The sequence below is a fragment of the Saccopteryx bilineata genome, chromosome 9, assembly GCF_036850765.1.
Source record: "Saccopteryx bilineata isolate mSacBil1 chromosome 9, mSacBil1_pri_phased_curated, whole genome shotgun sequence".
NCBI classification, from domain to species: domain Eukaryota; kingdom Metazoa; phylum Chordata; class Mammalia; order Chiroptera; family Emballonuridae; genus Saccopteryx; species Saccopteryx bilineata.
In genome coordinates this window covers 94,061,561-94,073,594 of record NC_089498.1, presented here as the reverse complement: position 1 = coordinate 94,073,594, position 12,034 = coordinate 94,061,561, and the positions used below count along the sequence as shown (strand labels likewise).

Sequence of the window (12,034 nt, the reverse complement as noted above, 5' to 3'; positions counted from 1 at the left end):
GAATAATGAGTAACGTACATGGGTCGTTGTATGGCTCTTATGGAATTACATTTTAAAATATGTGGCGTTCATGGCTCTCTCAGCCCAAAAAGTTCCCGACCCCTGGCCTAGAAGCTTGTCCATTCCTTGAGCACATCCTTGGAGAATCTTGTGACCCAGCAACAGGTCATTCATGTATGTACTGGAGGAGGACACATCTAATGTCCTGTGCAGGAAACTGCTAGAGGTAATAAGCAAGGGCCTCCCCAAAGATGTTAAGGGAGTTTTTGAACACTTGTAAGAGCCTAGTCCAGGTGCACTGCCTGTTTGCTCCTGTAGGTAGGTCCTCCCATTGGAAGGCAAACAGCTCCTGGTTTCCAGGAGCCAGTCTTACACTAAAAAAGGCATCTTTCAAGTCCAAGCAAGTGAACCAGGAGACTCAAGCAGTGAAGAGGCTTAGGAGAGTGTAGGAGTTTGGTACTGCCAGATGCAGAGTCACTGCTGCCTCATTTACACCCCTCAAGACCTGTATTGGCTGATAATCATTAGTTTTCTGACCGGGGGCAAAGGAGTATTCCAGGGTAAATGGAATGGAATAATAACGTAATAAATGCACCTGGATTCCTTCCAAGGCTTCTCTAGGAATCAGGTATTGTTTTTGGCTGACAGGCAGTGCTCCAGGCTTTAACACTATCCATACTGGCACTTGATTTATTGCCAGCCCGGAGGATTGTCCTCAGTCCAAGAGGGATTGCCCAGTAATGTTGGACAGTGTTTCTTCCTCTTTGGAGGTGGCTGGCAGGCATACCTCCTCCTTGTCCCGCCTGGGACAGTTGATTTTCCAATGACTGGTTCCCCAGCAAATGGCACACTGATCACGCTGCCTATCTTTTCTTTTCCTTGCCTGTCTTCTTCACGTTTTCAAATAGGGGAGGCTTTTCTGCTCTTGTGCTGAAGGGCAGCAGCTATGAGCTCAGTGTTTTTCTTTATTCAGTACTTATCTTCCTGCCTGTTTGCAACCTCTCTGTTGACATAAATCTTGTTATTAATATATAGACACTTATGTTACTGACACAAATATTAAATATTTTAGACACAAATGTTAAAATACACTAAATTCAATACATAAAAAGTAGTATGTACCATGATTTATTGGGATTTGTCCAGATTGTATGGTCAGTTACACTAAAAATCAACTAATGTAAATACTCCATATTAATAGAATACAGGAAAAAAACTGCACAATGTTTCATTTGATGCATAAAAAAGTATTTAATAAACTCCAGGGCCTGACCAGGTGGTGGTGCAGTGGATAGAGCGTCGGACTGGGATGCGGAGGAGACCCTGAGGTTGCCAGCTTGAGCGTGGGCTCATCTGGCTTGAGCAAAAAGCTCACCAGCTTGGACCCAAGGTCACTGGCTCGAGCAAGGGGTCACTCGGTCTGCTGAAGGCCCGTGGTTAAGGCACATATGAGAAAGCAATCAATGAACAACTAAGGTGTAGCAATAAACTCCAGGGCACTTTGATAATAAAAATACTAAATAATAATAATAGGAATAAAAAATAAAGGGGACCCATGAAAAACCACAATTAATATTATACTTACTGATGAAAGACTAAATGTTCACCCCTTAAATCAGGAATAAGACCAAGGTACTTGCTTTTGCTACTTGTATTTAAGCTTTCCTGAAGGTCTGGCTAAAACAATTAGATAAGAAAAAGAAATAAATGGCATCCCAATAGATAAATAAAAAATAAAGCTAGTTTTATTCTCATGTGACACAAAAGGAATACACACACACATACACACAAAACCATTATAATGGGGAAAATGTTCAGTAAGCTTGCAGAATATAAAATTAATATACATTTTTGTTTTTATACACTAGTAATGAACAATCTTAAAATTAAGAAAACTATTTACAGTAGTATCAAAAAAATAAAATACTTAGGAATAAATTTAAGGAGATAAAATATCTGTTTATTGAAAACCTAAGATAATAATGAAAGAAAGTAAATGACACCCCCAAAATGGAAAAATATCTCATGCCCTTGGATCGAAACAATTCATATTGTGGAAATATTCATACTACACAAAGCGATGTATGGGTTCAATGCAATTCCTATTAAAATTTCAACAGCATTTTTTACAGAAATATAAAAAAAATCCTAAAATTTGTATGAAACCACAAATAGCCAAAGCAACCTTAAGAAAGAACAAAGATGGAGGCACCATACTTCTGATGTCAAATTATATTACAAAGTTATAGTAATAACAGCAGTATAGTACTGGCTTAAAATGTAAGATAATGATGAAAGAAATTAAATGACTCCCTAAAATGAAAAACTATTTCATGCATAAAAACAGACACAAGCCCTGGCTAGTTGGCTCAGCAGTAGAGCGTCGGCCAGGCATATGGAAGTCCCAGGGTTGATTCCGGGTCAGGACACACAAGAGAAGCGCCCATCTGCTTCTCCAACCCTCCCCCTCTCCCTTCTGTCTGTCTGTCTCTCTCTCTCTCTCTCCACCCCCTCCTCTCTTGCAGCCAAGGCTCCATTGGAGCAAAGTTGGCCCCGGCGCTGAGGATGGCTCTGTGGCCTCTGCCTCAGGCGCTAGAATGGCTCTTGTTACAGCAGAGCAAAGCCCCAGATGGGCAGAGCATCGCCCCCTGGTGGGCATGCCAGCGGATCCTGGTGGGGCGCATGTGGGAGTCTGTCTCTCTGTCTCCCCGCTTCTCACTTCAGAAAAATACAAAAAAAAAACCAAAACCCATAAAAAACAATAAAGCACATAAGCAAAAGAATTAAATCAGAGCCTTATCTTACACCAGTTATAAAAACGGAAAATAGTTAATAGCTGCGGCAAGAGGTGAGAGTGAAGATGGTAAAAGTGAAGGAGAAACTGGACGGATGGACTGACCGACCGACCGACGCCCGCCACATGGGTGGGTGGAGGGACGGAGAGGGTGTGGCAGCTGACGTTGCCCCAAGCCTCGCAGGTGAGCTGCAGGCAGGGTTCACTCCTCCCACTTCCTTCCCAGCAGTCCCCTCCAGCTAGAGTTTCAGGAGGGCGGGGCGGGGCGGCGCGAGGGGTGGAAACTGCGCTAGGGTCTGGCAAGGTGCGGACGCGGAGACCAGCGCGCGAGCGGAGCCCGAGCAGCTCGCAGTGCCCACTGTCCGCGCGTGCTGCCCGCAGCCATGCCCTCCTACACCGTCACCGTGGCCACCGGCAGCCAGTGGTTCGCCGGCACTGACGACTACATCTACCTCAGCCTCGTGGGCTCCGCGGGCTGCAGCGAGAAGCACCTGCTGGACAAGCCCTTTTACAATGACTTCGAGCGCGGCGCGGTGAGGGGGCCTCCTGGGACTGGGCGGGTGGCGGGCAGATAGAGGAATTCTGGGACCATCCGAGCGCCGGAACCCGATAGGGGCGCGTCCACCTACCCCGCTTAGAGGTTTAGACCCTGTGAATGGGCGTCCAAGGCCCTGTGTGGAGGCTGGGACCCGAGATCGGAGCCTTTTCCAGGGGAAGGCTCTTCTCCCCAGGGATTAAGGAAGATGCAAAGTTCGCTCCCCATTTCACAGAGGAGGACCCCGAGGCTCTGAGAAGCCCCTTCACTGGGCAAGGGTTATGGACAGAATCCCTAGTGTCCCATTTCAAGGGTGAGAGGGGCACCATTGACGGATCCTCGGGTTCCTGCCCTGCTGTGAGGCACATGGGTCACCTTAGGGCAGTAGCCAGCTGCGGGAGAAAGCACAGATCCAGAGGTCAGAGTTCCATCTGGGCTTGACTACTAGCTAACTCTGTCTCCTTCCTGGGCCTCAGTTTCCACAAATGTAAAGTGAAAGGGTTGGCTTCAGGCGGGTCCAGCTGTCATGGGTGAGCCCAGGCCCCATAGCGGTCTAGAAGATGTTTCCACAACTGAGCAGCTGCAATTCCAGGAAAGGTTCACCAGAAGAATTAGGAGGGAAGGAGCCCGAGAACCCAAGCCTTTCAAACCTGGAGGTTGTCACTGGCTCCCAGCAGAGTGTATATCAGGAAGCATTACACCCAAAGTATGAGGGCTCAATGGAGGAAGAAGAGGGAAGAGGACATACCTCCCCGTCTCCGCTGGAGACCCTGGAGCTGTCCAGCTGAGGAAGCAAGGGCTCCAGTGTTTATCCTGCATCTGGTTTACAATGCCAGGTTCTGTGTGAGGCCACGCACAGGTGTCCTCTCTCAGACAGGCTCCTGATGCTGACCTGGCAGGAATTCTAGCCCTACAAACAGTATAGGTCACAGTCCTCACGTAGTGTTTAGTTATGTGCTCAGAGCAGTGGCAAGCAAATAGGAAGTGACTCTTGTGCTCAGTAAGTGCCCGTGGTGACAGTCCCTGCACATGGCAGTTGCCAACGGAATATCTGTTCCCTTCCACCACCCTTAGCTCCCGAACTTGATAAAAAATGTTTTGTTTTGTTTTTGTGACAGAGACAGAGTCAGAGAGAGGGACAGATAGGAAGGGAGAGAGATGAAAAGCATCAGTTCTTTGTAGTGGCACCTTAGTTGTTCATTGATTGCTTTCTCATATGTGCCTTGACCAGGGGGCTACAGCAGAGCGAGTGACCCCTTGCTCAAGCCAGCAACCTTGGACTCAAGCCAACGACTTTGCGCTTCAAGCCAGTGACCTTCAGTCTCAAGCCAGAGACCATGGGGTCATGTCTATAATTCCACACTCAGGCCACCGACCTGCTATCAAGCTGGTGAGCCTGTGCTCAAGCCGGCAAGGTTGGGGGTTTGAACCTGGGTCCTCTGCATCCCAGTCCAACACTCTACCCACTGCGCCACCACCTGGTCAGACCCGAACTGGCTAAAATTTGTGAAATGTTTTTTAGGTCTGCAGAACCTAAAGCTTATAAATAATAGTACACTCCTTTTCTAGATTCCCAACTCAAAGTGGGCTTGCTTCCTACCCTGCAGCCTCAGAACCTTCTTATACTCTGGCTGGGCACTTAGGGTATGTATTCGCCTGGCTTGAGCTCCTTCATAAACAGTCAGATGCTGAATATCAGAACAACCTCCTATGGCCTGGTTTGCCCACCCAAGGAACTGATCCTGAGAACAGAGGGGCACAAGGGCTAATTAGTCATCCGTTTGAGGTGACAACCTCCTCTGTCATTTTTTTTTCCTCTGTCATTTTTGAAGCACCTTCATTTATTTCCATTAATGTATGTATTCCCCTACCACGTCAGGGAGTAGAGCAGGATACAGACTACTTCCCCTTTATAAGTGGGCCACATGGGCCCTGCTCTCCTGCACACACCACACATATCAGTGAACTCACTGTGCAGCACAGGGCACCCACGGGTGGCTTCTTCCCAGAACAGACACAGTGGTGTGGCCAGACAGGTTGTTGGAAGAGGAGGGAAAGCCCTGTTCTGTTCCTTATGTCCCTCCTCTTCTGCATTCCTAGCCCTGAGAATTCATTCATATGGCATTTTGATTAAACACTTCAGTGAGTGCCCCAGAAGCAAATTTCAGGAGCGATTTGCATGTCACATTTCCATTGGGGCAAAAGAGGGCAAGTCAGGAGGGGCTACAGGGCAGGAGAACAAGCTAGCTCTGAAAGGCTCTTTGAAAAATATCAGCTTTTGTGAAAGTTCCTGTTGATGCAAAGTTACTCCACACCTTGTCTTGCACAGCCCAGAGTGACTTCCTCATTCTCCAACCATATCTCTTTAAAGACAGTATTCCCCTTTTGGGTAAAAGTAAAAAACATAAAAAAGTAAAAAGAGGAAATCCTTGCTGAGGAGATAAAGTTATCTCATTTTACTCAAAAAGGGTTGCAATCATTATGGTTAATGACAGTAACAGTACAGACAGCCAATTCAACCCTTTCTAGGTCATTGGCAGGTCAACACCCCCAACTCACCCTTGCACTATTCAAATAATGGACAGGACTAAATACTTTTTTCAGTAAATTGAGTCACAGATCTCTGGTTATTCTTATCAGAGTTCTGCATGGTGATTTAGGAATTAAGAGTCCATTGCAGATAAGATTCTCCTGTTATCCTGACCAGGTGGTGGCACAGTGGATAGAGCATTGGACTGAGATGCAGAGGACCCAGGTTCAAAACTCCTGAGGATGCTGGCTTGAGCATGGATCACTAGCTTGAGGGCGGGGTTGTTGGCTTGAGTGTGGGATTATATACAAACCCCATGGTCGCTGGCTTGAGCCCAACATCACTGGCTTGAGAAAGGGGTTACTTGCTCTGCTGGAGCCCCCTGGTCAAGGCACATATGAGAAAGCAATCAATGAACAACTAAGGTGCCGCAACAAAGAACTGATGCTTCTCATCTCTCTCCCTTCCTGTCTGTCTGTCCCTATCTGTCGCTCTCGATTAAATCAATTAATCAATCAATCAATCTCCTGTTAACAGTCATACCTCATTGGCTCATCCTTGTCTTCTGAGGACAGCCCAGACTGTGGACCTGAAGAGCCCAGTGACTAGCCCAAGTCTAGTCAAATTCAACAAACTGATATGTTTCCTTAACTCTGTTGATTTAAGGAAATTTCAGTAAGATGGGATGACATGAACAGATCAGAAGATTTATGGGAAATCTTATTTGATTCTTGCTAGCACTTTTAGGAAAGCTAAGGGCAACATCTTATCCTGGAATATATTCTGTATGTGTAAAAAAATTCTTACAATTACACACACTTCTTAAATGTATTCAGTGAATATTCTTATATTCATGGAGAATACACTCTAGAATAACTCATTCTCAGAATATATTAATGAAGAATAAATATTTCTTTTTGACCCTCAATCTCTCCGGCATCCCTCTATATCCCCTCTCATCCCTACATTCCTGCCTCCTCTTCTTTCTCCCCTTTCTTCCTCTACTTGCTATTCCCCAGTCCTCCGAAGTCCTCCATTTCTCTTAGCTGCTCATTTCTCCCTCCACGTTGTCTCCCATTTTCCTTCTACTTTGCCCCCACAATCTCCCTAATCACGGCCCCTCCTCTCCTTCTCTCTGCTCTAGTCTCCCCCTTGCTCACCCCTAAGCCCTAGTCTCCCCCTTGCCCACCCCTGAATTGCTCTCTCTCTGCTCCGAAGCCTACTCTTCCCCCCACCCTCCGCCAGCCCCTTATCAGACCTGAAGAGGGGTCGCAGGCCGGGCCGTGCGGTGGCTGTCAGTCCTTGGTCCAACAGCGGTCCCTGCTGCAGCAACAGCAGGGGTCTGGAGCAGACACAAATGAAACCTTTCTTAAAATGCTGATATTACAATCAAATGAAAACTGGCCAGCAACACTTGGCTGAAATATTAAAATTAAAAAGGTGAGAGCAACAAGTGAAATCAGCACAGTGACCCTCTCATAAAATGAGGCTCATGAATTGCATGTTTTCCTGGCTCTGGGTTGCTCTTCAGCATGCAACCCCAGCACGTGCCACCTCTGCCCAAGGAGCGCCATGCTCCAGCTGCCTCCTGCCCACCTCAAGGACCTTGTTTTCTCATTTCCTATAATTGAAATGCCCTGCCCATCATTCTCTTCTCACTCACTCCACCTCTGAAATCTTGCCAAGTCCCAAGAGCTACCTCAACATTTTTTAGGAAGCTATTCTGCGTCCTTCCACCCCACCCTACATTGCCCTTCAAACTCCATCAGGGGCTTGAACCAGGGCTCAGAGCAGGTCATTGGTTCCCAGTCCAGGACTTTTCCTAATATGGGGCTACAGGGAACAGTGGGAGGAACCTGGGCTGGCTGTCAGACATGTGTGGACTGTAATCATGGGGCCACAACCACACAATGGCATGGTAGCTGCCTGACCTCTCTGAGCCTCAGTTTCCTTCTGTAAAATAAGAACCACCCATGCAGCCATGCACATGTATTTACTGAGGGCCTGCTAGGGGCCATACACTGTTGATAGTGCCCACTGTGTTGGATGGACATGAGATTTCAATGTGTCAGGGCAAACAGACAAAAAACATAGCAGCCCCCTGTGTACAGGCCCACTGAGAAGAGGGAATAAGGTTGAAGCTTAAGACCTGACTCTGTTATCTGATGCGTGGGACCGTGCGATCATCTGGGAGGCCTTTATCTTCTGGGACGCTCCACCAGTGGCGCCCTTGAATGCTGAAGCCACTGTTGTCAGACTCTGTTCCTAAAAGACTTCTTGAGTTGAGTGGGGCTGAGCTGCTTGGACCCTTGTTCACCTCCTGTAACAATGGGTCTGAAGGCAGGGGCCAGCCAGAGACAAGCCAGATGGCAGGCATATTCCTCTAACCCTGTCAGACAGCATATTGAATCGCCATGAGTTTATTCAGTCTGTTTCTCCTGGGTGAAACTCCACAGTCTGCTGCTAGGCCTACAGGGGTGGCTGGGGAACCGGGAGGGCCCCTTTCTCCTATAACTAAACCACTGGTTTGTTGAAAGGTGACCCTGCTCTCCCTTCCCCCAGAGAAGCTGCACCATCATTTCCTTGTCAGTCCCTACCCCCAGTCAGATGTCTAGCCTTCTTTCTGAGACTTGCCCAGTCCAGAGAGGCTTCTTGAGTCCCTCTCCCTTTCCTTTACATTCTCAGGTACTGGGCTCCTCCCTCCTGTAAGAGTATCCACCACTGTGCTCATGGTACCTGTTACATGAAAATGGGTGTCCTCTCCCCCTTTGCCCCAGCCTTCCGGGCATCAACCCCTAGGACACCTTCAGCCCCCTCTAGCCTCTCAGAGCCACAGAAAAGTCACTTCCCCTGGAACAGCCTCCCTTGGCCCAGACCCAGGCCTCACCACATGCTGACTTCCCTTTGCTTGGCCTGCACTGCCACCATCAATAATGTCTCCAATACCCTTCCTGGCTCATAGCTCCTTTTCCACCTTCACAAGAATTCCCTCCAGGTGTGGAGCCAGGAAGTTTGATCTCAGCACAGGAGCTCACAGTGGCTCACAGAACTGTGGTGGACCCGCTGCCCTGTGACCCAGCCCCCAGGAGTCAGCGAAGGAGGACTAGGTGGTTCAAATGAACACAGCAGCCAGTGGCCTACACCCTTGGGGAAAGGAGCCCACTTGGACATCATGTCACCTGGATTTCTTAAAGGCCTTGAAAGTGAGACATTAGCCCCCTGTGATGGAGGAAGAAACAAAGGCTCAAGGAATGAAGCAATCTGCTGATACCTAGGGTCAGTCAGTGTGGCACATCCCCCCTAGGCTGGCCAGGATGCACTGACACCTGGTTTACCTCATCCTCTGCCATTCACTGCCTTCCCCCCACTCCCGTGGGAATTTCTGTCTTGGCTTCACAAGAGGGCTGAGATCTCTGCAGATCCCCATGACAAGAGGGGTCCAGAGAGGGCTTCTTGTTCCAGCAGAACCTCCCTGCCCTGGCCTACTGGTACCTCAGCTCGACGGTCTCTCTCCTCTTCCCGACCCCAGCAGCTGCCCACCCAGAGCAGTGTTCTTCCTTTCCTCCCTCCTCCTAGCTTCTAAGGTCATCCAGTCCCTCACTGGGACTCTGCTCCCAACTCTGCACCCAGATCCTGCTGGCTTCCCTGCCACAAATCAGATAGCCCTTGCATTATAGACAGCACCCCCCGCCACACACACACACTGCCAAGGCCCTGCAGGTCAGAACACAGTGTGGGGCAGGGGGTGCTGTCACCCTTCAAATGAGGCGTTCTGGCAGGACAGACATGCTCAAACACCTGCTGAGGACTGAGAAGAGTCCTCCCACGTACGTGCCTGGCTCCTTGGTCCCAGAGCCCAGGCTAAGACCGCAGGCATAGGGAGAACATTTCTGCTTTCTAACCACAGACGTCTGGCATCAGCGACAACCACAACATGCAAGCTGCTCATTGTGTCAAAAGCCAAAGCCAAGGAGTTTCTGAAAATATCCAACTTTTCATTCCACTTGTGAGGTCTTCTCAGAGTTTTGTCAAGGAGAAGGATTTAGGATGACTGGGGTCGCAAGCAAGAGGAACACCTTTGCCCTCTATTTACATTACTAGCATTCTGAGAAATCTAGGTTCTGCTACCAAGGGAAAAGCTTAAGGATTGGTGAAATCTGGATTAGAAAGTGCCTTACGAAGGCTTGGAGTCCAGGGCCTCCCAAGCCTGCTGGTTTCTCAAGGCCCAGTGCAAGTGCTTGAGCCCCTCCTGCTTCCTTCTCATGTGCCATCAGGAGCTTCGGAGACACGCAGGGTCTCCCAGAGCCCTGGGCAGGTGGCTGCGCAGACCCTCGGGAGGCAGGCACTCTATAGACAGCATAACTGCATGGACTCAGGGTAACACACAGACTTGGGAGACCCCAGAGGGTCTGATTTGCCTTTTCTCCTTCTCAGGTTGATTCTTATGAAGTGTCTGTAGAAGAAGAACTGGGTGACATCCAGCTGGTCAAAATCGAGAAGCGCAAGTACTGGCTCCCTGACGACTGGTACCTGAAGTATGTCACACTGAAAACGCCCCACGGGGACTACATCGAGTTCCCCTGCTACCGCTGGATTGCGGGCGAGGGTGAGGTTGTCCTGCGAGATGGACAAGGTGAGCAGCTGAGGCCCCTGTCACTGCCAGAGCTTCTTAGGAACCAAGGGGGCCTGCAGACCCCCTTCCACACAGAGAGGTATCTGTGGGAATAAGAACAGTGTTGGCTCCCTGGCCAGAGGCTGCTCTATGCCCCAGAGCATCTATCTGCAGGACATATGAACTTCCTTCAGTACTGATAAAGCCCAGGCTCAGAGGGTGGTATGAGAGGCCCCACGCACACAACCAGCCATGTCCTCTCTTTGAGCTGTAGTCCTCTGAGGGGAAGATTATGGCCCTTTTTTGTCAGAGGGTAACTAAACTCTCTTTTAAGAAATACCCCTGGAAGGTACCTCTCACTGGGCAGTTCTCCAGATATCAGGTCTGGAGAACTTGGTGTCATTTTCCAGAATCAGAGATACCCAGGCCCACACTGCCCTTTGTAACATCACAGTAGGGCTTGGGCTCCAGGCCCTGACCCCACCCCCACGCCCGCCATGCAGAGGAACCATGTGCAGGCTTGGTCTGCTCAGTCACCAGTTGTGAAATGTGAAGTCCCACTTTTTGCTGAAATAGAAAAGAACCTAAAATCTGCCCTCTAAAGCAAGACCCTCAAATGTGCAAACCCAGCCGGGTGCTTCTTCAGGAGGCCATTCTTCATGATAGGCATGTAGCTGGCCCAACAGGGTGGGGAGGAGGAGGAAAAGCGAATGGCAGAGATCGGCTAGAGCCTCCAGCTCTCTGCATACCTCATCCCCTTAGCATGCATGAGTCACACCCACACCCCAGCACATGTCTACCTGTCTTCAAGTCGCAGCCCTTCAGTTTGCTCTACACCTGAACAGTGCGTCTTCAGGTGCCACATGTTCACTAGAATGAGGAGGAGAGGACAGCTGTGTCCATCACGGGCACTGTTTACCATTCCAGCCGCAGTGCTGGAATTCATTTGTTCCTAACAAGTTCTGTGGCATAGATAAAACGAGATAATTCTTGCCTCCTGATTCTTTAGCTCAGAAAACCAAGATGAAGGAGGAGAAAGTTCTTCTCTACTAAGTATTCTTACACTATCAGACTGCATCACCTTGTTTCTGACATGGAATTTAGCTTAAGAACTAGAATTTTTGTCCCCTGACCATGGTAGGGAAAAGATCACAAAATTGGTTCTGTTGGTGGCCATCTGACAGGCGTGTGCGCGAAGGAATGTTGGGTGTCAGTCTGCAATGAGGTAAGTTAGAGACAGAGCAGGGCTTTACAATCTTTGAGAACAACAAGCCAGAAAAATTCTATGACTGTTGCATCCGATAATAAAAACAGGGCATATATTTTAAATGTCTTTGGCTTGGTTTTTGTTTTATTTTTCTAGGAGTTAATTTTTATGGTATTTGACAAAAATATCAGTCTGTGATTGAATAGAATTTTTAAAATCTGACCCTTCCCAAAGAGATGGAGAAGCATTTTTACGTGTTTTCAGGAGAGCTCTGGGGTTTGGGCCACTCAGGAATTGCTTGACTGTGTTCGCTGGTTTTACCTTGAAAAATCATATAAAGGGTAATTGAGAACCAA

At 48.5% G+C, this 12,034-nt stretch overlaps 1 protein-coding gene across 1 annotated transcript in view; it reads left to right on the top strand.

Moving 5' to 3' along the window:
• Window positions 1–3,077: 3,077 nt before the first annotated feature.
• The window catches only part of ALOX5 (arachidonate 5-lipoxygenase), a 61,888-nt gene continuing 52,931 nt past the window's right edge, over window positions 3,078–12,034 (top strand). Inside the window, exons 1-2 of the mRNA XM_066243599.1 lie at window positions 3,078–3,327; window positions 10,294–10,492. Coding sequence (XP_066099696.1) covers window positions 3,178–3,327; window positions 10,294–10,492 — 349 coding nt within the window. The 5' untranslated portion in view covers window positions 3,078–3,177. The remainder of the gene's footprint in view (window positions 3,328–10,293; window positions 10,493–12,034) is intronic.